We start from the raw sequence: 26,681 nt of genomic DNA, 5'->3' as shown, positions 1-26,681 counted from the left end.
CCTAGAAGTTTCTGGCAAACTTTTCTTGGTTATTTCTTGGAATTGTTTCAGAGGTCCATTCCTAACCCAACTTCTGGCAAGAATGGGATTTTCATGATTATCCTTAGTGAAGCTCACGGTCATATGAAGAGGGTAGAGTATCTGAGGTTTATTGGGGAGCAGCAAGGAAGAACAGTTGGTAGATAGTCAGCCAACAGGGTTTGCAGCAGAGTCAAATCCTCAGTGGAAAATATTACCAGCCTTACTTCTAATACTTATTAGAATACTTAGAATACTTTCAGGCTACTTTCTTTTGGAAAATTAAAAAGAAAGATAATTATTTGAAACAATAACCTTCCTTATAATCTCCTTTGCTACAGTAGCCATTTGTACTTACATACCTGAAAAGGACACTTCTAAGCTAGGCATTAAAGGTAGACTAGGAAATATACAATTTCTCTTCCTTTCCTTGAGTTTGATTGTATTTATTGGACCTATGCCTTTGCACTCTCTTGGGATGAAGATTTACTGATTAATCATACAATATTTGTGGAAGTATAGACTTCATTGGTAACTTTAAAACAGCATCATCATTGATTTTTAAAAATCAGAGCTATCCAAGTGATGAATATTAACTGTCTGCTTTTTTTCTAGACCTAGAACTTATGTATCTTTTGGAAAATAGTTTTCTATTTTGCTCTAGTTTTTTATGATCCTCATTTCTTTCTTATTGCGCAGATGCCTGAGAGCTAAGTGTAGTAATTCTTTATGTCAGCTCTAGGGAGTTTGAGTAAGTCTTGTTTTTAAAATAAAATTCTGATTTTACTACTTTTTTCCTCAGGGTTATCTTAACATTATTCCAGTTTTCCACATCCATAGTAAGTTTTAGCATCCATCACTGTATGTAGTACTTTTACAGAGTTGTAGCTCAAGATGAAGAACTTGAGAATTATTGTTACACCAATTCCTAGGATTATTTTATGAATCAACAGAAAAATACTCCAGTAAGCTATTCTTACATCAGTAAAGTAGTTTGAATTGCTTATTGTTCTGGTTATTGATGTAAGAAGTTACCGAATAGATGGTGCTCTATGATTAAAGTGTGTGTGTGTGTGTGTGTGTGTGTGTGTGGTTTTGCTGCTCTAAGCTAGTTTAAAGCATTTCAGAACAGTTGTGGTTTTCTGGTTTCTTTTGGTTTTTGTTTTTGAGGTGGAGTCTCGCTCTGTCGCCCAGGCTAGAGTGCAGGGATGTGATCTTGGCTCTCTGCAACCTTCGCCTCCTGGGTTCAAGTGATTCTCCTGCCTCAGCCTCCCGAGTAGCTGGGATTACAGGCACGCTACACCGTGCCTGGCTAATTTTTGTATTTTTAGTAGAGATGGGGTTTCACCATGTTGGCCAGTCTGGTCTTGAACTCCTGACCTCAAGTGATGAACCCGCCTCGGCCTCCCAAACTGCTGGGATTACAGGCGTGAGCCACCGCACCCGTAATGGATCTATTTGTCTTTAAAATTGATTTTTAGAGTAATTTTTTAGGAATAATTTTTAGTTTCTTGGAAGAGATACTTTGAGTGTTCTTAACAAGTACCCATTTAAGAAATAATACTGTAGTCATTACTGAATAAGGCTTTAATTTTATATTATGAATATAGTTAGTAATATCAGTAAAGATGGTAAACTATCCATCTCAGTTGGTCTCACAGACCAACTTTCAGTGAGATATTTACTTCAGAATTGTCTTTTGATTTTGATTCTCATATTATAGCCATAAATATAAATCGTAGGAGATGTAAGTAATTACATGAAAGAGTTCAGAGGTCAAATAATTTGCCAGATGCTGGATTATTTGGTGTTAGATTGGCTTCTTTACTGCAGAACTTCTCAGAAACTTTAACATACTAATGTACATTATAAATGTTTTAGAATGTAACGTAGTGTTTGCGAAACTTATTTAAACATGGAACATTCATTTCTCAGACTGTTGTTCAATATAAATACACTTTGGGAAATGCTGGTATTTGATCCAGTTAGTATTTGTGTGAATTGTTGTAAAGAAAGTAGTGTCTAACCTTTATGAGTGCTATACAGTTTATGAAAGGATATTAGCTTTAATACCTGGACACTTGGAACAATCAATTTCAAATGCATTACAGGTCTTTTTAAGAGATTAAGAGCTAGATTTTTAAGATAGCTTTTTAAGATTTCAGGTATATGTAAATCTCTTAAAGATTTTAGATATAGCTTCTCTACTGCTTCTTCTACAGCTTTTTTCTAAATGAAATTTATGGACATGCTTAGTGTTGGAACATACCCATCATAAAATCTGGTGATTCCCCAAACTCTGCATGCCAGCCTGGTTTTCTCTGAGCTCCAAACTAGTGTTTTTAAGTTCCTGACCCAAGAGTTCTATATCTAAACCCTGTAGGCATCTGAACTCCTTCAAAACTGACCTCATCTTCCCCTTCCACTTCCCCAGTCTTAGACTTTACTTTCTGTATCCCGTCCTTGCTAGTGTCACTGTCTTCTTTTCAGTTACCCAAACTAGAAACTCAGGAGACTCAAATTCCTTCTTTGTCTTATACATCAGGATTTCTCAACCTTGGCACAATTGAAAATTATTTGTTGCGGAAAGTTGTCTTGTGCATTGTAGATGTTTAGCAGCATCCCTGGATGCTACCCACTAGATGCCGACAGCAGTTTCCCTCATTGTTACAGCCAAAAATGTGTCCAGACATTGTGAAATGTCCCGAGGAACAAATCACCCCAGTTTGAGAACCACTGCCCTATATCCAATCTATTACTTACCTACTGATACTACTTCCTAAATTTACCTTTAATCCCTTATCACATCTTCATCCTATTCCCTAAACTCCCATCTTCTTTATTTGTTAATATTTGCAGTCCTTTAGTAAGGTTCTGACTAGTCTCCCTGTGTCCAGTGTTTCTCTCCAATCCACCTTCTTTTTATTGCGGCCAAGTTTTGTGCATGTATATGACAAGATCTGACTCTGTCACACAAATTGGAGTGCAGTGTCATGATCTTGGCTCTCTGCAACCTCCGCCTCCCACCCCAGCCTCCCAAGTAGCTGGGACTACAGGTGTGCACCACCACGCCAGACTAATTTTGGTTTTGTCATGTTGCTTAAGCTGGTCTTGAACTTGTGAGCTCAAGTGATCTGCCCAGCTTGGCCTCCCAAAGTGCTGGGATTACAGGCATGAGCCACCACACGTGGCCCAGATTTATCTTTCTAAAATGCAAAGCTGAAGCTGAGCTAAGTGGCTTACTCCTGTAATCCTAGCAACTTGGGAGGCTGAGGTGGGAGGATTGCTTGTGGCCAAGAGTTCAAGACCAGCCTGGGCAATATAGTGAGAACCCATCTGTTCAAAAAAAATAAATAAATAACTGTTCACTGCTTATAATCTCTCAATAGCTTTCAGTAGACACCCTCATGAACTGTCTCCTCTCTTTTTTCATTCTCTATTTTTTCATTCTAGCCTCATTCTTCAAAGGCACTCATACTTACCTGTACTAAGGTTCTTGCTACACAGTGTACTTAGCCCTCCTCTCACTGTGCAACAGTTTGTTTCAAACTCTGTTTAGGCATCCATTTTCTATCATAGCTGTCAGTTACTTATTTTTAGAGAATCTATCATAGTGGAGAGCATTTTGCTTTTAACATACCCATCTTTTCTCACCAAATTGAATTTTTCAAGGGCAGGGACCATCTGGATCCTACATCTTGGCATATAATAGATATTCAATAAAAGTTTGAATCGTTTATTAGTATGCCCTGTCAGATGCAGTAACATCCTCATTACTTCTAGGAATTCTGTTCCCTGTATCTGTAGTGAAAATTATTTCCCTAGTCTTCATCATATAGACTTTGAAGCGCAGGCTTTTGACCACAGAAATCTTAAACTATAATTTTCTTTAAAAAACCAGCTATTCAGAAGAGAATTGAAGAAAACTATGTACTTAGTTGATATTCAAATGTCATTTGCTTATAAGATAGCTAGTTTAAAGATTTTTATTCTGAAAGGAAATTGTGTGGATTAATTAAATGTATGACTCAATATTATGTAGAAAGTCTTTACCATACTAAAAACATTGCATTTCCATTGAGTAAGGATTTGTTGATTGGTTGTAGAAAGCTTGCAAAAGCAATATTATTGTCTTAATAACTAATTTGCTGTTTTAGAAAATACATTTATTAGAACACATTCCTATAATCACCAACTTGTGTTATTTAGTGAATTTAGCAAATTTAACCCCTATCAAATGAAAACAACAAAAAAATCAAGTAATCGAGTTAGTAAAGAATAGTGTCCTACCTCCCTTCCTTATGTGCCTTAATAGAGTTGTGTATGATTAGATGTCCCTGTGACTTGTAAGTAACCACTCTCAGCCTGACCAACAGTACTTTTACCTCAGACTTTAACTAGAAGGTGAAAAAAGAAAAATAGGGGTTGCAGGGCTTTTGGAAGATAACCCAAGCTTATAGCACCAGCCTCACTGAAAGTCAGTGGTTGAGGATGGGGAAAGAGGGAATGAATAAGGCCTATTCCCAATTCAGAGTTCATTATCCTGGTACAGTGCTTTGCCAGATTGTTAATAATTATTAAATGAATCCATATATAATGGCAGTTAAACAAGAAGTAATGGCACCACTTCATATTTTAGGGAGTGGCACAAAATATATCACTTTCTTTTAAGTGAGATTCTTTAATAAGAAAAGTTATATAGGAGGTTTCCAGAAATAAAACTGGGAAAGAGCCAGATTACCTACAGGGAAGGTACCTCCCTTTCACACAACTCTCTAAAGGTTGAAATGGATATAGGGAGTCATCCAACCTCTTATTAACCTTAAGAGCCATTTTGCCGTGGACTCATCTGTTTTTCTAATTTTTCTCCTCTCCATATTTACCCTTCCTTTCTTCAAATTTATAATTTTAAAATTAATTTACTTAATATTAAATATTACCAATTAAAATTTTCTTTATGACCTTGAACTGCTTTAGAAAAGAAATATGTGTAGTGAAATGAAAGAGATGAGTTTTATTTGGGCTGTTAAAAAAAAAAGCTTGATAAATGCTGCTTCCAAGATAATTTTTACTCAGAACTTGGAAATTTTTGAATTATGATGCTTCCATATATATAGATCATTTCATGCTTGTTCATACTATAAAGAATTCTGTAATGATATTTTAAGTAAGTATTTTTTATTAGTTTTTGTTCTTTGTAATTTTAAAAATCTCTGTATCTTTAGTGCCTTACTTGATCTAAGTAAGAGATATTTGTGGTTTCAGCAACTTTATTTTCCATAGACTTTTAAGTATAGTAGAGATTATAGTGAATGTATGTTTTCCCAGTAAGTTCTTTACCTATTCCCAGATTATTCTGGGCTTTAGATGGGTAAAATATGTTTACATGGGTTTTTAATGTGGTTTTAAGTGGGTAAAAATATTAACTTCGTAAGGGTCAAATATAAGATACTTGTATTTTAGCAGAGCATAGTTTATTCTCATTATTCACATCTTCCATGAAGGTGCTAGCAACACTAAGTTAGCAAATACTGTACTGAACCATTGCTCTTAGGGAAAATACTGTGTCATGTTCCCACAAGCCTCTGCTCACGACATTTTCATCAACTAATCAGTACATAACCATGTTTTAGATGTGTTTCTATTTAAAGACATCTTGCTTAATATACATTGTTAATGCATTAACATTGAACTGATGACCAACAGCACTGTAACTCATGACTCGGTGAAACTTATCTAACACACATATTTTCTCCACATCACAGCCTTCTTGCACCTAGGAACAGCTAGCATCTGGGAACACTTCAGCATGATGCTTATGGGACATTTTAAACAGTAAAAGCACCAACAAAGTGTGAAATGTGAAAAACATGGTGCTAAATAGACCACAAAAGGGACACTTGTGTATGTAGTATGAGAGCTGAAACAAGAAGGCAGTGTCACTTTGTTTAGCTTCAGATGGAAATGTGCCATGTCAGGTGACGCATGGTTTTGCACTGCCCTGTGTGTATCTATGAAAGACTAAGAATGTGCCACAGTATTGATTTGGGGGTTACAGATAAATTTTAGTGAGTAGGTGAATGCACATGTACAGAATCTTCAAATAATGAGGATTGACTATAATTGTTTTTAGAAACCTTATGACTGAATACTTAGAATATGCAAATTTGAAAGTTTCTCTTTCAGGTATGTGGAAATTGTTGATTAAGCAGAATCATCCTTGCAGTTTTCATGTTCTCTTGTCTGGTAAAATAAAAATGGCTGCTTTCATTTCATCATTTTCTTTTCTGCCCTGCAGGGAACAACCTATCTTCAGCACTCGAGCTCATGTCTTCCAGATTGACCCAAACACAAAGAAGAACTGGGTACCCACCAGCAAGCATGCAGTTACTGTGTCTTATTTCTATGACAGCACAAGAAATGTGTATAGGATAATCAGTTTAGATGGCTCAAAGGTAAGCTACATTTACTTTGAATGATTTGGCTGTTTTTGCTTTTTTCAGTATGGCATTTTAGTTTTATTCAGAGGATTTTATCTTCATTAATATAAAATGTTTCCTTTCGAGTTCTTAAAACTTTTAAGAAACAAAACTGATTATTAAGGTAGCAACATGCTTTGTCCACTAAATTACTTTGATTAACCACTTTATTATATTACATGCCAAAATATTCTACAAATTTGAGGTCATTCTGTTTATTTAATATTCATTGCATATCTGTTATGTGTCAGGCATTATGCCAGGTACTAGCAGTATAGTGGTGGACAGAATAGACATGGTCTAGAATTCTAGGAGCTCTAATTCTTTTCAAATATACTGCTATAGACTAGTAGCAGATCAAAGTCCCTATGTCTTATGAAGTTTGTCAGTGTCAATACTAAAGCTGACATTTCTTCTCTGAAGAGAAAGTATAAGGACAAATCCTATTTTATTTTTAGGAGAGGCAGATAATGTAACAGGAGCAAGGACTGCCTGGGTTCAGATCTCAACTCCACCATCTACTGAGTGTTTTGTCTTTGGGCAGATTACTTCTCTGAGCCTCACTGTTCTCAACTCAGTATTGGTAGTTGTAAGGATTAAATGAGTTAATATCTGCAAAGCACTTAAATCAGTGCTTAGTGGATAGTGTGCTCTTCAGAAGGGTTGGCGGGGGGTTCCCTTTTTCTTTTTGAGACAGAGTGTTGCTCTGTCGCCCAGCGTGGAGTATAGTGGTGTGATCTTGGCTCACTGCGACCTCTGCCTCCCAGGTTCAAGCGATTTTCCTGCCTCAGCCTCCCCAGTAGCTGGGATTACAGGTATGCACCACCATGCCAAGATAATTTTTGTATTTTTAGTAGAGACAGGGTTTCACCATGTTGGCCAGGCTGGTCTTGAACTCCTGACATCGTGATCTGCCTGCCTCAGCCTCCCAAAGTGCTGGGATTACAGGTGTGAGCCACTGCGCCTGGACGGGGGATCCTTTTATCATCAATGAACTTCATATAACTCACTTAGAGAAAGAAATTCCAAAGAAAAATCAGATTCTAAGATTCTAGATTTAAAGTGTGTAGAAAGATGAGGTCTTCAGTTTCTTAAAGCCATGAGGCCTTTCCACTTCCAGGAATTTTCGCAATTAAATGAAAGGGTTAAGTGCACACACTGTAGAGCCAGACTGTCTGGTTTGAATTTTTGTTTCTACCATCTGCTTTCCCTCTGTATTAGTCCATTCTCACACTTCTATGAAGAAATACCTGAGACTGGGTAATTTATAAAGGAAAGAGGTTTAATTGACTCACAGTTCCACATGGCTGGGGAGGCCTCAGGAAACTTGCAATCGTGGCAGAAGGTACGTCTTCACAGGGCAGCAAGAGAGAGAATGAGAGCAAACAGGGGAAATGCCAGATGCTTATAAAACCATCAGATCTGGTGAGACTCACTATCACAAGAACAGCATGGGGGAAACTTCCCCCCATGATTCAATTACCGCCACCTGGTTCCACCCTTGACACATGGGGATTACAATTCAAGGTGAGATTTGGGTGGGGACACAGAGCCAAACCATATCACCATCTGATCTTGAGCAAACTATTTAGCTTCTGCATGCAGGGCTGGGCACTGAGGTTTGTGCCGGTAATTCTACCACTTTGGGAGGCTGAGGCAAGAGGATAACTTGAGACCAGGAGTTTGAGACCAGCCTGAGTAACACAGTGAGATCCCATCTCTACAAAAAAAAATAGAAAAAAAATTAGCCAGCCGTATTGGTGCTTGCCTGTAGTCCTAGCTACTCAGGGTATTGTGACTGGAGGACCCCTTGAGCTAAAGAAGTCAAAGCTGTAGTGAGCTATGATTACATCCAGAGTGAGACCTGTCTCTTAAGGGCGGGGAGGGGGGGAGCACAAAAAAACACAACTTCTGTATGCCTCAGTTTTCTCGTCTGTAAAAAGGAGTGAATAAAAATACGTACGTCATTACACCATAGCGTTGTTGTGAAGAGTAAATAAATTTAGGCAAAAACATAGTATGTATAGTAATCACAATACAAATACTCACTGCTATTGTTATTAATGCTAGTATCAGGCGATTATTGGCTAGTGTTATGTAAGGAATAAAAGATAATTTAATTTAATGCTAAACTTTTTGTCTGATTTTTCTGTGTACTCATTCCTTATCTCCTTAACTAGGTTAACTAGATTATAAGACCCCAAGGGCTATTTGCACTTTGTGTCTTGTATATAAGTAACATGTATTTACTTGAATAATTGATTTTTTTCATTTTTGCTTGGAGGATTTAAAAGACTTGAGAAATAGAAATAGTTCGTTTCTGTAAAGCTTTATTTAGTGAAGAATAATTTTGTCATATTTTGTAACTGTCTGGTTTAGTGAAGTTTGACAGATACTAAATATTATAACCTGAGACTCTAGAGTGTTTCTTTTCCCTTATTTGAACCTTGAGTTCTCTGTAATCTGTTTTGTTTCTGGGCCCAAATGACAGATAACATGCCTCCCTTATTAGAAAGGAGGGTTAACAGAGATAACAGAAAAAGATAACAATCCTCCTTTATTAGAAAGGAGGGTTAAATATTGTATAGAAATAAAGATCAACTGAGTTGTGCAATGTCCAAGAAAAGAAACCATATGGAAGTGATTAAATAGATTTCATTTGCTAACTTAACCTTCACCAGATTAAAATACTTTGAGTTATTTTAAAGGAAGGAATTTTAGTGATTAACACATAATCCTCATGTGTTCTTCCCACTGAAGCAATATGAAATGTTGCTCTTGCATTTTTCCATTTCTGAATATACATTACTGATTGTAATTATTAGAATCATAAATGTCTTTTGAAAAGCTTTTTGTATTCTTTTAACAAAATCTATCTTCTGTAGCAGAGTTATATTTTCTGTCACATTTTCTAATTACTTTTCTAAACTGATGCTATTAACTGCTGCAGTTCCTACAGGAGTGGTTGTTTTTTAAGTCAGCAGTAGTGGTTTATTTGACTCAGCTAAACAAGTGTTTTCTCCATCTCACCCCCCACTTCTGCTCTTCCTGATTGAGTTGGAAACCCCTTAAGTGCCCTGCCTAGAAAACATGCACTTGTTCTCACTTAAACCCTCTGCTGTGCATATGAAGTTTGCTTTAAGGTTTTCTGATTATGCTACAGAGACCTCAGCATGGTCAAGGGCCAGGATCAGGGCACTCTGTGTGATCCGTACATAAGGTAGTAATGACACTGCATTTCTACCTCTTTTCCTTAAAAGGACTAGAACTCCAGGGTTGAGAGACATATTTATTTTAAAGAACTAAAATTTTTCTTTTAAATGCATTCTACTCAAAGAAGCTAAGAAATAAAGCTTTTTAAAAGTGTGGGATCATCTATCATTTTAAGGTTTTCTTCATTAAAGAACAAGTAATACAGAGACAAGGAAAGGGTCAGAATGGAGATTAAAAGAAAACTCGTCAAAGCAGAAAGAAGTTAATTTGAAATAGTTAAAATGAGGGGGCTTAGTGACCAACTAACAGCACATTGGTCAGTTTTCTTAGATACCTATAAAACCTGTTGTTGACTCACTTTTGAGTTATTAGGGTCACGTATTAAAATGCCCTTGTCTTTTAGAAAACACAGAGATCCCAGTTCAGACGTGCCCTCCTCAGGACCAGCAAATCTAAGGCAGTGCCTACCAGTCTTGACTTCTTGCCTTTCACTCTTTCACATCTTGGTCTTCACAGTACTTACTACTGTCTGAAATTATATTGGTCAGTTATTTATTTACTTGTGTGTTTACTGACTCCTCTTATTCCAGACTGTAATCTGTAATTACATTGCCCCTCTTGTTGTGTCTCGAATTTTTAGGGCCGTGTTTGGCATTTAAAAGGTACTCAATTAAAGTTTAATAAACGAATGATTCTTTACCATTTGTTAATAAATGATTTCCTATTTAGTCTTTCATTTGATGACTTCATTTGATGCCGCTCAAGTTAGAGCAGTTATTAGCCACATTTTACAGATCCCAAATGACATGCTAAGAAAAGCAGTTTTTGAACTGAAGGGTAAGGAAACTGTATAAGTATGAATATGTAAATTTTGTCTGAGGTAAATAGACTTAATTGAGGATAAGGGCTCTCATATAATTACAGTGGACATATCTTCTGTCTGAGAGAAAGGAAGGGGCCACTCTATTTTACTGTTTTTTTAATAGTAGGACAGGTGTCATGCATTCATTTTTATGACTTCTCCAATACCTGCATATCTCTTAAATATTTCCTTTTATACTGTTGTTCACATGGTAAGCAAATTTAGTTTTGTTTAGAAAATGCTCACATGGTAAGCAAATTTAGTTCAGAAAATGCTTGATGTTTCATTCCACATATAAGAGTTCAGTAGATGACTGCTTATGGATTTGTGAACATCTAGCTATTACTATTGGAATCACTTTCTAATCTTAAATTTGGAGTGCATTAGACTAAAAAAATGATTCCCCCTCACTTTTATGGTATTAGCAGAGAGAATGAGTTAATATTTTATGATAGTTGAAATTTATTATGGTGATCACCAAAGTTAATATTTAGTAACATGCTAAAATACTAGTTTTCTAAGAAATTATGTGTGAAACAAAAATGATAGCAATTCTCAACATCACGAATCTACACCACTTTATGAGAAAAGCAATGAGTATGCAATTGACTCTTGACACTGGTTTGAATTATGCAGGTTCACTTATATGTGGATCGAAAAATAGAGTATTTGTAGGATGTGAAAACCAAGTATTAGAGGGCTGACCTCGTATATGCAGGTTCTGCAGTGCTGACTATGGGACTTCAGTATGCATGGGTTTTGGTATACACAGGGGTCCTGGAACCAGTCTCCCGAGTATAGCAAGGAATACCTCTATATTTAGAAGTTTGTTTTTTCCTTGAATAAAGGGAAAAAGTACTAAATGATTGCGAGTCTTTTCTGTATCATAATGTATTTCAGGTAAATCACCTTGAAGAAAACTCAGTTATGGATTTTAGAAAATCAGTGTCGGCCAAGCACGGTGGCTCGTGCCTGTAATCCCAGCACTTTGGGAGGCCGAGGTGGGTGGATCACGAGGTCAGCAGATCGAGACCATCCTGGCTAACATGGTGAAACCCTGTCTCTACCAAAAAAATACAAAAAAATTAGCCGGGCATGGTGGCGGACATCTGTAGTCCCAGCTACTCAGGAGGCTGAGGCAGGAGAATGGCGTGAACCTGGGAGTTGGAGCTTGCAGTGAGCCGAGATTGTGCCACTGCACTCCAGCCTGGGCGACAGAGCAAGACTCCATCTCAAAAAAAGAAGAAGAAGAAAATCAGTGTCATATTTTCTATGTATATTTTCATTTTTGAAAGATTCTTTAGAGGGTGGTACCCTACTTTTAAATAAACCACTATTAAGGCCTACTTTCTTCTAGTGATTATCATCCAAAATTAATAAATATTAATTCTAAACATTGAAAAGGAAAACACTGACCACATTAAAAACTCTGACATTTTTTGGATCATAGGTAAACTTATTTGAGTGTAAAATGTTGAAATTTTTGATAGAGTGTCATCATATTTATATTTTAGTTAACATATTTCCACACTATCACTTATAATGCCAGAAACTATTTCTGTAACTATCTTTATGTATTTAACATTGTGGCTTATTGATCATCCTAAGCTTTTATGTAACTGAATGGTCTTGTATTTAAATGCCTGTTTGCTGATTTTTTGCTGGTTACTCATACTTGCTTTATTTTTTAGGCAATAATAAATAGTACCATCACCCCAAACATGACATTTACTAAAACATCTCAGAAGTTTGGCCAGTGGGCTGATAGCCGGGCAAACACCGTTTATGGATTGGGATTCTCCTCTGAGCATCATCTTTCGAAAGTGAGTTAAATCATAAAATTTGAATGAAAATCTTCATCTTCAAGTCATATATCTTAAATATGTAATACCAAATGGAGAGTATGAAATATAGGAGAAATTTATTTAATATTCTCAGAACAACAGTAGTGACTTCAGAGCAAGAAGCAAGAGATCATTAGATGCTACTGTCACTTGGAAAATGTATTGTACACATTAAAAACAGTCACCATTGGTTGAGAAGGATTTATGTGGTTAATTGTCTGTATGATAGGAATTAAAAGGTGGGGATTATCACTTCAGAATGGATTTTTGTTAGAGATTAGTACCCTCAATTGGAGATGGTCTGCAATGTAGGCAGTTACCAAGGTCTTTTGAATTGTGAAAACTCAAGTTGACAGTGATACAGATTTCAGCATTTTGATGTGACAGCAGGTACATACAGATTACTGTGTTTAGGGGAAATTGTGCTTTATCTGGATGTGGAATACTCCGAGCTCTGATGCAGTGCAGACTGAGATACTATAGACATCATGAGGACTTTTTAGATAATACTCACCAAGTGACCAGAAAGGCCAATAAAATGCAAAGCATCACCAGGCTGAATATTGGAAATAAGACAGTTCTGTCAATAAGCAAAAGGCAGGTAACGTTTATACCAGCAGCACCTTGGGTTCTTGTGGATGTTACACAGATATATAAGAAAAAACAATCTCAGTATACTAAGTGATCAAGGAGAAAAGTAAAACTCACTTTTCTCTTCAGATCTTGTGCCTGCCAGACCTAAAGATTTATTCTTAAAACCTCTGTTTGAAGCATTCAGTTAAAAGAATAACCATATATTTTAAATACTTTACATGTGATTTGGTATATGTAGGATATGATATAAAACTCAAGCTAGAGAGTTGAAATTTTTCAAGTGCAGAGAAATCAGGCTCTTATAGATATACACCATTTATATTTACATTAAACTTTAAGCTGTTTTGCTTTACAGACATTATTCTGTATTCAAATTCTTAAACTGGGTTCTTTTTAGAAATCTTACACTTGGTGGTATGAATATATATTGAATCTATTTTTTTTTCTTCTAATTATAAACATTTCTTAACACAGTTTTCAAGTGTTTTTGTTATCTTTTGGATATGAATTATGGCTTAAATCTGAATTTTAAGACTATTTTAACTTTTGCCTTGGTGATTATAAATCATTTTCTATAGGATGATTAACACGAATATTAAAGCTGGGCACAGTGGCTCATGCCTTTAATCCCACCACTTTGAGAGGCCAAAGTGGGCAGATCACTTGAGGCCAGGAGTTCGAGACCAGCCTGGTCAACATGGCAAAACCCGGTTTCTACTAAAAATATAAAAAAATTAGCTGGGTATGGTGGCACATACCTGTGTAATCCCAGCTACTTGGGAGGCTGAGACACAAGAATCCTTTGAACCCAGGGCAGTGAGCTGAGATTGCACCACTTGCACTCCAGCTTGGGTGACAGAGCAAGACTGTCTCAAAAAACAACAACGAACAAATATTATCTTTTTGGTTTCTCTTGTACACATCTTATTCTTTAAATATATTTCTTGAACTGTGGTAAAGATAAGAGTTTTACATTCAAAGTATCTCAACATAACTAGGATACAGGTATCCAGTGAACATTGCTCTTCCATAAACAGTTTTGTTGAGAAATTTTATGTTTATTCTAATACTTTTGCCGTCATTCAGAACCTTTTTAGAACTTGGTGTTTTTTTTTTTTTGTTCGTTTGTTTTTTTGTTTTTTGTTTTTTTTATTGCCTATTAAAGACTATAGCAAAAAAAAAATCTCTAAATATATCTACTTGCCGAATTTCTTAACTTGACAATACAAGAACTAAATCGTGGATTATTTTCTTAAATAAGCTTGGCTTAAATGCCTTAAATGCTTTTTGGGCTAAGTAATTTTTGTCTATAAATTAAGTTCTTCATGACATCTTTCAAGTTACTGAGCAACTAGCTAATGTAGTAAAGGAATAGTTTATTAACTTCTGTCAATTCTACTCTTTTCCCTTGTTTGAACTTTTCTCTGAGAATGGATTTTATTTTATTTTTTTTAGATTTTTTCTTCTTTAAAGTTAGCATATACTTTTGACCAGCCTTACTGGTGGTAAATCTCCTAGTATTTGAGAGTGGGTTGAATATTGAGAAATAGCTCTTAAGCTCTTGGAGCCATTTCGAGCTTATATACTCACAGAACTTGGCTCCAAGAGCTTAAGATCAGTCTTTTCAGAATGTTTTGATCCAAAGAAGAAAAAAAATCATAATTTATTTTTCAGGCTACCTTGTAGACTAATTTTGGTGTTTTGCAGACTGTAGGAGGCTCAAAGGAGTTTATGATATTTTATATAAACGAAGCAAGTACATAAATATTCTAGCTTGTTTTATCAGTTAAAAGCCATGAGTAAGTCAAAACATTATAACGGTTTGGAGAAGGCAATTCTAGACAAAGACATCTCAAAATAAGGGAAAGTAGCATCGTTGAAAAAAAAATGTATGGTCTCTTAAGATTGACTGGTATGAACAAAATTCCAGCTATGCTTGGATTGTTAGAGTGCTTACTAAGTTGTATTTTGTTATCATGGAAACCTAAGCTGTCACTTTTTTCTTTTGCTGAAAACTAAGGATGTAAAACTTAGAAATGGTGTAGATTTTTATGAAGTTGCGAAGGGTTTTAAACATTAACTGTTGTGGAATGTTAAATTAGTGTAAGAAAAACCTTGTATACTATTTCAGATTACTTAAAGAGAAGTTTTGATTTGATTTCATTTCCACTAATGTGAGCGAGAGATCCTTGTAGCTTTGTATTCAGGTATTTTACTGTTTGGAGATACTCCGTTCAATTAGATGAGTATAGTAGCACAAATTCACTTTACTGAGCTACAGATTATAGGTAGAAATGACAAGGTTTAAGGTAAGAAGAAAAAGTTGTGATAATGACGACTTTAATTTTGACCCTCCTCCATCTCTCCAAGATTAGAGTATCACAAGCCTTTCTTTCCAAAATTTTTCTTCCCAGGATGGAAATGAAATCAGAGTTGATTTATGGGGATTTGAGAAAGGAACTATAATTTCATGTTTTAATTACCAACTCTAACAGATACTTTAAGTTGCATAGAGATTTGGGGTTTTTAAATGTAGTTATTATGTAGTCTTAACTTATTCTCACTGATAATAGTGATAGACTAGCTTCCACTTCCAAAACATAAATAGATATTCTTTGTGGCCAGGATGTTTTATAGTTTCCTATGAGTTCCTAAGAATTAGTGTTTCATGTACAATAATTTTTGTTTTGAAATTGTTATCCATCTTAAAGACCGTTGAGTATTATTCCTTTCTGCTGCTGTACATGAGCTGTTTAGGAATCGTCGGAAATTAATTTTTAGTTATGTCAGTTAGTGAAAATAGTAAATATTGCTATTTGTATTAGTTAAAATGTGTTGTGTATTATGAGAGTTTATATTTTAGTAGAATTTAAAAGCGTTTTCTAAATACTGTGATGTTTACAAGTGGATATTTGTGAAATTCAGTTTTCTCAATGATTAACATAGCACAGTATGCTTATGTTTACTGATTCTTTCCCCTACCTTAGTCTTAGTAAATTATTTCTGACCAACCAGGAGTCCTTTTGGTAAGCTAGCTGACTCTGAAGTCTAACTTAGATATATATGATGTTTTGAATAAGATTTGTCAGAATACTTCATAGTGCACAAATGTTTGGAATTAGGTTTCATTTTCTGTCATTTTCATATTAGAAGCTATAATTGGTTTGGAGGCTATATTGCTTGTGTAGAGTCAGTTATTCAGAAAATGAATAACTTTACTGAGGTAAAAGTGGGCGCTGTGACCTATTTTTATTTGGTTAATGTATGTAGTCTTTATACATTCAGTTTGCAGAGAAGTTTCAGGAATTTAAAGAAGCTGCTCGACTAGCAAAGGAAAAATCACAAGAGAAGATGGAACTTACCAGTACACCTTCACAGGTGGGTTTATCATTCCTATTCTTAATTATGAACATTGTTCATTTCAGATAGTATCCTTTATGCCAGAATCAAATATCCAAAGTACACATAGAAATGCACCCGTTAGTGTGGTGGCTCACACTTGTAATCTCAAGACTTTGAGAGGCTTAGGTGGGAGGATTACTTGAGCCCGGGAGTTCAAGACCAACCTGAGCAACATAGGGAGACCTCATTAAAATTAAATTAATTTTAAAAAATAAAAATAAAATTAGCCAAGTGTGATGGTGCAAGCCTATGGTCTCAGCTGCTTGGGAAGCTGAGGTAGGAGGATCACTTGACTGGGAGGTCGAGGCTGCAGTGAGCTATGATTGTGCCACTGTGCTCCAGCCTGGGCAACAGCAAGACCCTGTCTCAAAAAGAAAAAAAAAAGAGAGAGAGAGAGAGAGAGAGAGAGAGAGAAATGCATCCTTTACTTAATTTGTACTGGTGGAAAAAGGTTTTTCTATATGCCAATGCCTACAAGAATATTTTTATTTTTTATTTTTATTTTTTTTTTTGAGACAGAGTCTTGCTGTGTCGCCCAGGCTGGGGTGCAGTGGCTGGATCTCAGCTCACTGCAAGCTCCGCCTCCCGGGTTTAGACCATTCTCCTGCCTCAGCCTCCCGAGTAGCTGGGACTACAGGCGCCCGCCACCTCGCCCGGCTAGTTTTTTGTATTTTTTAGTAGAGACGGGGTTTCACCGTGTTAGCCAGGATGGTCTCGATCTCCTGACCTCGTGATCCGCCTGTCTCGGCCTCCCAAAGTGCTGGGATTACAGGCTTGAGCCACCGCGCCCGGCCAAGAATATTTTTAATCAAAATTTCAGTTTAGTAATTCAATTCAAAGTATTTAATGTGCTTGTAACTTAGCAAAAGTACTTAAAGATCATGTGATAGTCAAATGTAACCACCAGGGGAGTCACAGGAAAAGTTCAGGAAAACAAGTATATTATACTTGCAGGTCCTAGAAACAGGGAAAGTCTTAAGGTGGTCAAGAGACAGAAAGCAGGAGTGAGGGGAAAGCCGAGGTAGAGCCTTTATTGGAATTTCTATGGGAAAGGCAAAGCAGAGAGGGGGAAATAGTTTAGGATTGGCTGGGTTGAATAATTTCAGGGGGCTCTAAACTATAGGGGTGGTCCCTCATTGTCTGGTAACTGGCCCTGGGATGGAGTAAGTTAGAGGAATATTGTCTACTGGGATGTATGGATCAGATAGAGGAGGTATGGCTCTGGATTGGCTAGTTTGCATATCAGAGACATGCTCTGGACCGGGCTCTTGCTGTCCTTAAGAATTAGCTAGCCCTAGAGGGGAGAAGCAGTCTCTTCTCAGTCAGAAACTTTTTTTAAAAGATGTCAGAATGTCGTCATATACATAAAGTATGTGCACACTCATGCACACACGCACAAACAATAGGGTTTGTTTTACATACTTTTATTATTTATTTATTTATTTTGAGCTAGAGTCATGCTCTGTCACTCAGGCCGGAGTGCAGTGGCACAATCTCCAGTTGCTGCAACCTCTGCCTCCCAGGTTCAAGCGATTCTCATGCCTCAGCCTCCCAAGTAGCTGGGATTATAGGTGTGCGCCACCACACCTGGCTAATTTTTGCATTTTTAGTAGAGGTGGTGTTTTATCATGTTGGCCAGGCTGGTCTCCCTGGCCTCAAGTGATCCGCCTGCCTCGGCCTCCCAAAGTGCTGAGATTACAGGCGTGAGCCACTGCCCCAGCCTGTTTTACATACTTTTAAAGTATACTTAAATCTGAAGTTGAAACATCTTTATGCTTAGCACTGAGACAATGGTTATAGGTTTTACAAAAGTATTACTTTTTCTTTGAACAAAGGACCTTTTACTTGTCCATCATAATCTTCCTTCAGTTGGAAGTTATATCTCCAAGTAAAGTTGATTAAATAGTTACATTTTGGTACTTTTTTTTTTTTTTTTTTTTTTTTGAGACGGAGTCTCGCTCTGTCGCCCAGGCTGGAGTGCAGTGGCGCAATCTCGGCTCACTGCAAGCTCCGCCTCCCGGGTTCACGCCATTCTCCTGCCTCAGCCTCCCGAGTAGCTGGGACTACAGGCGCCCGCCCCTGTGCCCGGCTAATTTTTTCTATTTTTAGTAGAGACGGGGTTTCACCATGGTCTCGATCTCCTGACCTTGTGATCTGCCCACCTCGGCCTCCCAAAGTGCTGGGATTACAGGCGTGAGCCACCACGCCCGGCCACATTTTGGTACTTTTATAATACAAGGGTTTTACTGTCTGATTAATATAGAATGCCACTATTTTCAGCTTTTTAATAGTAGGCTTTTCTAAAATTAATTTTAATTTTAATTGTTTCCTACAAGTAGGATTCAGCTCTTGGCTGTTCTCTGTAGTAATTGTTTCTGAACTGTACTCAGTAGCTTTTATGGAAAGGAAGAATCAGATGTTACAAATGTTTCTCTGGAATGTCAGTAGTAGCAGATTTACATGGAACTTTCTTGAAGTAAGTAGGAATTGCCTTGGAATTTAATAACTAACCAATGATTAGAACAGTTTAGAAAATTATTTTTTATTTATCTCCCTTTCCACTTCTATCACCCAGCTCTATTTGGAAAACTCTACCGGTATAGAGAGTTGAATTTTTTTTTTAAATAAGAATAAAGGAGAGCACTGTTAAATATGCTTAAAGTACATATTCCCTCATAGACTAAAGGTGTACCCTGGATTGAAGCCAAAGCTCCATTATGCATCTGTACATGCAGTGACCTGGAATAACTTTGATGATCATTTGAAACTTCTCTTGTATCTGTCTTCTCTAAGTGCTGTGAAAGTGTAGTGATACTTTTAAACATAAAGCCCCATTTAAAATTAAATGCCAGTACATGTTGGGAGCTCTAGTTCCTCTAGTGAATGGTTCCAGTGTTATGAGAAGATGCATCAAACAACACATTCAGTAAAAGAGTACTCAAAGGATTTTAATAAAATTGCAATGGATTAAGCTTTGCCATTTTAATTAGTTTCTGTTTCTCTAATCGTAACTTCCATTTTAGTTGAACTGGTCATGAACCATTATAAGTTGCTGCTAATACCTGTTCCTCTTTGGTGGAAGGAATGACTTTAAGCCTCTGCTTTGATTAAAGGAATATATAAAAGATGCTTATATTTGAAAAATACTATGAAATATAAAGAATAAGGAAATATCTTAAATTCATCACTATTTGAGAGCCAAAATATATGGACCTTAATTTATCTTATCAAAACATTTGAAGCCTAATTGTCAATTTAATATACAGAAGCCAGAGAGAATCATTTTTTAAAAAACATTTATCAGTTCAGCCAGGCGTGGTATGCACCTATAGTCCCAGCTACTCAGGAGCTAAGGTGGGAGGATTGCTTGAGCCCAGTGGTTTGAGGCTGCGGTGAGTTATTACAATCACGTCACTGCACTGCAGCCTGGGTGATAATATCTAATGTGTCTGTTCTAGTTTGAATTGTATGACCATTGGCCATGCCTACCCTACTTGATTCTCAGTGGTTTAACCCAGTCTCCTAAATTAATGCTGCCTGAAGAATGTAACATTACTGTGGAATTTAACAAAAGAACGGTTAAGTGGGATAATTAATAATAGGTTAGGCCGGGCGCGGTGGCTCACGCCTGTAATCCCAGCACTTTGGGAGGCCGAGGCGGGCGGATCACAAGGTCAGAAGATCGAGACCACGGTGAAACCCCGTCTCTACTAAAAATACAAAAAAAATGAGCCGTGCGCAGTGGCGGGCGCCTGTAGTCCCAGCTACTTGGGAGGCTGGGGCAGGAGAATGGCGTGAACCCAGGAGGCGGAGCTTGCAGTGAGCCAGGATCGCGCCACTGCACTCCAGCTTGGGCGACAGAGCAAGACTCCGTCTCAAAAAAAAAAAAAAAAAATAATAATAATAATAATAATAATAATAATAGGTTAAAGAGGAAAATCGATAGTAGTAGAAACTTGGTTGGTCATAGCTTTCGTTTTTATTTGAGGGAGGTGTAAGAGACTGGTTAAAAGTTTGAGTCAGACAGACCTAGATATAAATTACTTTTCTGTTGCCATGTAATACACTTGGTTGTTTAATTCTAGTGTGTTTATATGTTTGTAACGTGAGTATTACATTACTTATAGAATCATTGATCATCATCAATAAATATGGTAACGACACAGTGTCAGGTCATGGTTAGTAATGGGAGTTCTAAAATCTGAATTTGAAATTGGGCTCCAACCCTTAATAGTTTTCTGAGCTTAGGCAAGTCACTGTTTTTCTTCCTCTATAAAATGAGAATGAGAACAATATGTTCTTATTAGGAATATTGTGAGAATTAAATGAGGATTACAAAGTACTTAGCATATAGTAGATAATAGATAAATATTAACAACTGATGTGGTTGTAATGGGGAGGATGATGATGTAAGGCCTTAACATCGTGTCTGGCACTAACAGTTGTCTTTAAAAATTCAGATGTCTTAAGTGTATATTTATACAATATGTATTTGAAAAATACTTTGCATCAGAATTCTGCATCAGAATTCCCTGAAAGACTTGCTAAAACTCAGATTGGTGAGCTCCACTCCCAGACTTTCTGATTTAGTAGGTCTAAGATGGTACCCAAGTATTTACGTTTCTAACAAGTTTCTAGGAGATGCCGAAGCTATTCCTATGTTAGATATTATATTGTAGAATATTATATATGCCTAATTCAGTTGTGAGTTTTATTTTAATTTTTAAGCCATTTACATTTTAGTCATTTCAAAGTATTTAGCCTGGTTTTCATTAAAATAACCACTCTAGTTTTGCATTCAAAATCAGTAGTTTACATAGTACCTAATTCAGTTTTACAATTATATAAATATAATTGGCATAAACAGGTTTGGGACACATACAGCTGACTCTTGGTAAGCATTTTATGCAGCTGGTGGTTGCAAAATATTCAAGCAGAGTGACAGTTAATCCACTAACCCTAAGCATCAATCAACCAGTATACTTTACATAGCGAAGGAAGAGCATAAATTAATCCAGAAAGTCAGATTGTAAGAACTTCTGTGGTTGTCACAAAATGGATTTCAGAAATGGTAGCTCTGGATGGTGACCAACTAGAGGAAAAATGTATGACTGAGGATATGAGGATCTTGTTTGAGAGCTCAGCCTCATCTTCCTTTATGTGTCCTTCTGCTGTCTTCTTTCTTTCCATTCTCACTGCCATGGGATCTCAACACTATTAGCTCCTCCCCCAGTTTTTCTGTCAGACCCTCTGCTCAGAAAACAGTGGTGGTTCTCATCTTTGTTTAAGTATAAAACCCTAGAATGGACTGAGTCTTCCGTGAATTTTTGTTAAATGGTAAAGAAAGGGCCCTGTTTTCCTTAGGCCAACAAGGTTGAAACTGTAATGGGAATTTAATTTCAGGTTTTATTGGCATGAAATGGAAGGTGGTAGTGATATTTGGTATAGTGGGTCATGGCAGTGCTGCTGCATACCTCCCCAGCCCACCCTTCCAATATGCAGTAGGTCGTTGATAACACTCTAAAGGCTTGTCCTAGAGTGAAGGTCAAGGTCAATTTTTTTTCTATGCGTCCCAGAATATTTCTCATTTTTTGGCTTTTGAGCCAAAATTTCATTTGTGGGTTTTATTTTAATTTTAAGTTACCCACTTCACAAATGGGTAGGAAGAGAGAATTCTTAAGAAGCATTTCCTGAATCTCACATCTGTGCTCGGGTGCCTTTTTTATAATAGGTTGCATCTGTTAGTTTTGGTTTCCTTGATATTCTCTCAGATTTGTACTTCTATGTTTTTTCTTTAGTGCTACTGTCCTTTTTCTTACTGTAGATTATTTGTTTCGGTGAGAGTTATAGGGAGAGTTTCTCAAACAAAATGAGATGTAAGTGGTTTTATTTTCTCAAAGCAAGGATATAAAGTCAATAGAAAGGATCATTTGATCTGTTTTTCTTTCATTTTATTTTTTGCTTTTTTTCATTTTTCTTATCAGCTTTGGGTATACACACACACAAGCACACACACACACACACACACACACCAAAAAAGAATAACTGAAGTAGGGTGTTTAGGAAATTACACAAAATTTAGATTAAAAAAGAAATAGATGCTTAGAATATGTTAAATACAAAATATGTTTCAAGTACTATTTTAAGCATATGCAAAATTTCTGGAAGGTTTTACAGAATACTTTTGGCTACCTCTGGGGTAGTTGGAGGGAAAGAGGATTTCATTTTCCTTTTGTGCCCTCATGTACTGTTGGAATTTTTTCTCGTTTCTCATCAGTAAATACTGATTTTATATTTTTAAAACTGACTTTTAAAAAACCCAAGTTCTCAATTGGTTCAGAATAAAAAATTAAATTAAAAAAATAAAATACCATGCTTTGGGTGGGCTTATTGTTTTTCATTTTAGGTATAATGACCTAGGATAACTATGCCTTTACTTAAATATAACTAATATTCAAGTTTTCTGAAGAAAAACTTGCTGCTTTGAGATGTTGGAATTGCTACAACCTCTATCCCTTTCTTTCTCCCCTTCTTAACTGGCCCCTGGGAATAGTCTTTCTACTTTAGTAGCATTAACATTTGTAGCCTCCCCAAGTTCCATGCCCCAAACCCTGCTCCCTCTTATTTCACCCTCAAAGTGACAGGAGCATTTATCCCAGAAGATGGTAACAACCAGGAGTCAAACTGCTACTGCTCTTCCTCTCTCTCTTTTGATCCTAATGTATTTTTGCACACTCTTGTCAACCAGTTCCAGCAAATCCCTGAGTTAATCCTTAATTGCTAACCCTGGTTATGCCCTTTAAGTTTAATAGGTAATTTGCTTATTTTTATTTTTATTTTTTATTTTGAGATGGAGTCTTGCTCTATTGCCCAGGCTGGAGTGCAGTGGCATGATCTCGGCTCACTGCAACCTCCACCTCCTGGGTTCAAGCAATTCTCCCACCTCAGCCTCCCGAATAGCTGGGACTACAGGCACCTGCCATCATGCCCAGCTAATTTTGTTTGTATTTTTGTAGAGATTGAGTTTCATCATGTCAGCCAGGCTGGTCTTGAACTCCTGACCTCAGGTGATCTGCCTGCCTTGGCCTCCTAAAGTGCTGGGATTACAGGTGTGAGCCACTGCGCCCAGCCGGTAATTTGTTTCTGTTATCATTTCTACTGAACTGAATCTTCAGCAATTTAACTGTTTAGTAGGTTGCACATTCAACCTTTTATTATTTTAGTTTGGCTTGGCCTGTTTTGGAGAGTAATAAGCCTGATTTGTTAATACCAGAGATTATTATTTTATGGTTTCTTACTGGCTGGTTAAATTTTTTCTGACTAATTAATATGGTCCATAACTGACCTAGAAGTAGTCACTTTGTGATTGCTATTCCCATTATTCACTTAATAGGATTTGACTTTGTTGTAAAACATTTTTATATTGTCACATTATACTGTAGATTTTATTCGTGCATTGACTGTCAGCTAATGGAAACAAAGCAGATTTAGGAGAAAGATTTAATAAAAATGAAATTAAAGGTCAAAATAGAGGTTCTACTGAAAATTGAAAAATGGTTAAGTGATAATGTGGAATTAAGAAAGTATCCTTTTGATCTTTAACAGCTTGTATAGTTTATAGCATTATGGAACTATTAATTAAAATACTTAAATGTGAAATAAAATACATACAGCAGTATAAAACCAGAAGTCCCAAAAACGTAAGTCTCACCACATTAATATTTACATATTTTTTTCTAGCACTTCATGTGTAACATTCTAAATGTGAAGGATATAAATATCATAACCCAGTTACTGTTTTACATTCTGATTTTTAAAAATTATATGCATTTTGCTACATTGCTCATATTTGTCTTGTTTTTATTAGAGGAAATCTTGTATTTTTTTAAGTTGACAAATTATGATCATTCCTAACCACTGTCCTGTTGGACACTTATTTTTTCCCCCCAAATATAGACAGATATTTCAATTGTGACATTTTATTGCCCAGGGATCATAAGAGGTCCACCAAGCTGCTCTTTAACAGTCTGGTTTTAGCACCTCCCCTAGTTAATAGGTCTATCAAATGACTCCTCATTCTGATTTCCAATATCAAATTTGGTTAATCCGATGGTGGCAGACATAAGTGTCAGCTTGAGCTTCAATTTTAAATTCAATTTATTTAAAATGAAATAAATTTTAATGCTATTTAAATAAATTTACTTTGAAAGGCAAATCTTAATGAAAAGTAGAAATAAGACAGGAAATTTTGTGAAGAAAAGTAATTCCATTATGAGTACCAGACAAGGTAAGCTGAAATGCACTAACATCATTATAGATAATAGGTTATAGAGGCATTTCTTCTTGCTTTTCTAAGTAGCTCTCTAGGGATTGAAAAGTAGGGCAGATAAAACATGCTGCAAATTTCATTCACCCCTTTCCTCATCCTCCCCCTCTCCTCATCCACTTCTTCTCCTGTACCCCTTCCATTATCTACTTCTTCCACCAGCATCACATCTTCTTGTGTTTTTGTGCATCTTTTCTTCTGAAGTATAGTAATTCTTTGAATATATTTTATTCTGACCAATTAGTTATATAAACCAAACATTTTTCGGTTATTTGAAACTGTTTCTAAATTGCGTTATATTTCCATTTCTAAATTGTATGTTTCAGAGTTTTCTTGTGAGTAGCCCAGCTTCAAAAACTTTTTCTCATAGCTTGCCATGAATAAAAAATAAAAATTTCTATGTTTTATTTTTTAAGTCTTTGACTCAAATTTCAGTTGAAATTTGGTTCATCAGTTAGCATACATCAAAGGCAGTTTTAACCTCAAGATGATATTGTGTACTTTAACAAAAGTGTAACTATTCTTTATCCTCCACCCCTTTTTTTTAAAGGAATCCGCAGGTGGGGATCTTCAGTCTCCTTTAACACCAGAAAGTATCAACGGGACAGACGATGAAAGAACACCTGATGTGACACAGAACTCAGAGCCAAGGGCTGAACCAACTCAGAATGCATTGCCATTTTCACATAGGTACAGATTCAATTCAGCAATCATGATTAAGTAAATGTGTAAATATGGAAATGTTTGGTTTCAGGAACCTTTATAGTTACAAGCTTTGAGTGAAAATTCTAGGTTGACTTTGACTTTTTTTTTTTTTTTTTTTTTTTGCTGCTTCTGTTAACCTCAGAAGTGAAATACACAAACTTTTTATTAACTTATAGTTTATAGTTGCATAGATGGACTGCAGTGAACATTTCCTTTATGTAGAAAAAGGAGCACTAGGCTAATTACAGTACAAATTGTTTTTCAGTGAAATAAAATCTTGTAAGTTGCTTCTACCTGTCTTTTAACATAGCCTCTAAAAGGCCTCCTTTATTAACCTGGTTTCTATTTTTGTGTATGTTCTTGAAGGTTGTAAGTTGGAATTTTTTTTTTTTTAAGTAGGCTTTCCACTCTGAAATTAAGCTTTATCATAGTCTGAGGTGATCTTACCACATGATTTCACGGAAGGAAACAGTGGGATAACTTTTAGCATGGGTTTGTTAATGTTAATGGCAGATTTATCTTTGCACACTAACTAACAGGAGATAAGTCTTCACTTGCTTTTGAATTTTAAAAGAATCTGATAACTCTGAAAACATATAATTTATCCTAAATGTGTTCCAAACCAGTTACATTAATTATTGGCTATACTTGGTATATTTGGGATGTAAGGAGGTCTGTGCAATTGCAATCTTGCAAATGTAAAACAAATACCTATCAGTCGTCTGTTTTAAAGTTAATTTTTTATCCTTCTTTGGAAACTTTTCACTAGGTTAGTTTTAGTTAAAATTAGGAAAACAATTTTCCTTCATAGTACATTTCTTTTGGGGACCAATTAAAAAAAAATCCTTTGGCATATTAAGCAAAATTGAAGTGAAGTGAGATACTCTTCAACTCTCTTTCTCATGAGAATTTTTATTTTGATTGAAATTTGTTGAATATTAAGGGCATAGGATTAAATATAGTAGAGGCTAACATTGAGAGACCTCATTGTCAGGCTGAGGAAGAAGAAAAAATTAGTTAAGGTTTTTTAAGGAATGGCCAGGTGCAGTGGCACATGCCTGTAATCCCAGCACTTTGGGAAGCTGAGGTAGGAGGATCACTTGAGGCCAGGAGTTTGAGACCAGCCTGGGCAACATAGTGAGACCCCTGTCTCTACAAAAATGTAAAAACTTAGGCCAAGCATGGTGGTGCACACACCTTTTAGCTACTTGGGAGGCTGAGGCAGGAGGATCACTTGA

General features: G+C 36.3%; 1 protein-coding gene across 5 annotated transcripts in view; it reads left to right on the top strand.

The window, feature by feature from the left end:
* HOMER1 (homer scaffold protein 1) overlaps positions 1-26,681 on the top strand; it is a 165,434-nt gene that overhangs the window by 52,282 nt on the left and 86,471 nt on the right. For 4 of the 5 annotated variants that reach the window (XR_006698755.3, XM_065546403.1, XM_015451631.4 and 1 more), the window contains exons 2-5: positions 6,317-6,473; positions 12,264-12,395; positions 16,296-16,388; positions 25,289-25,428. Coding sequence is in view for 3 of the 5 variants with exons in the window: in XM_065546403.1 (XP_065402475.1) it covers positions 6,317-6,473; positions 12,264-12,395; positions 16,296-16,388; positions 25,289-25,428 (522 nt within the window). In the remaining 2 variants the exon portion in view is untranslated. Of the gene's footprint in view, positions 1-6,240; positions 6,474-12,263; positions 12,396-16,295; positions 16,389-25,288; positions 25,429-26,681 lie in introns of those variants that run through there. The other variant, XR_010587416.2, reaches the window with a different exon arrangement.

The sequence above is a fragment of the Macaca fascicularis genome, chromosome 6, assembly GCF_037993035.2.
Source record: "Macaca fascicularis isolate 582-1 chromosome 6, T2T-MFA8v1.1".
Classification (NCBI taxonomy): Eukaryota; Metazoa; Chordata; class Mammalia; order Primates; family Cercopithecidae; genus Macaca; species Macaca fascicularis.
The sequence above is the reverse complement of the archived record's forward strand: the minus strand, read 5'-3'. Positions and strand labels throughout refer to the sequence as shown.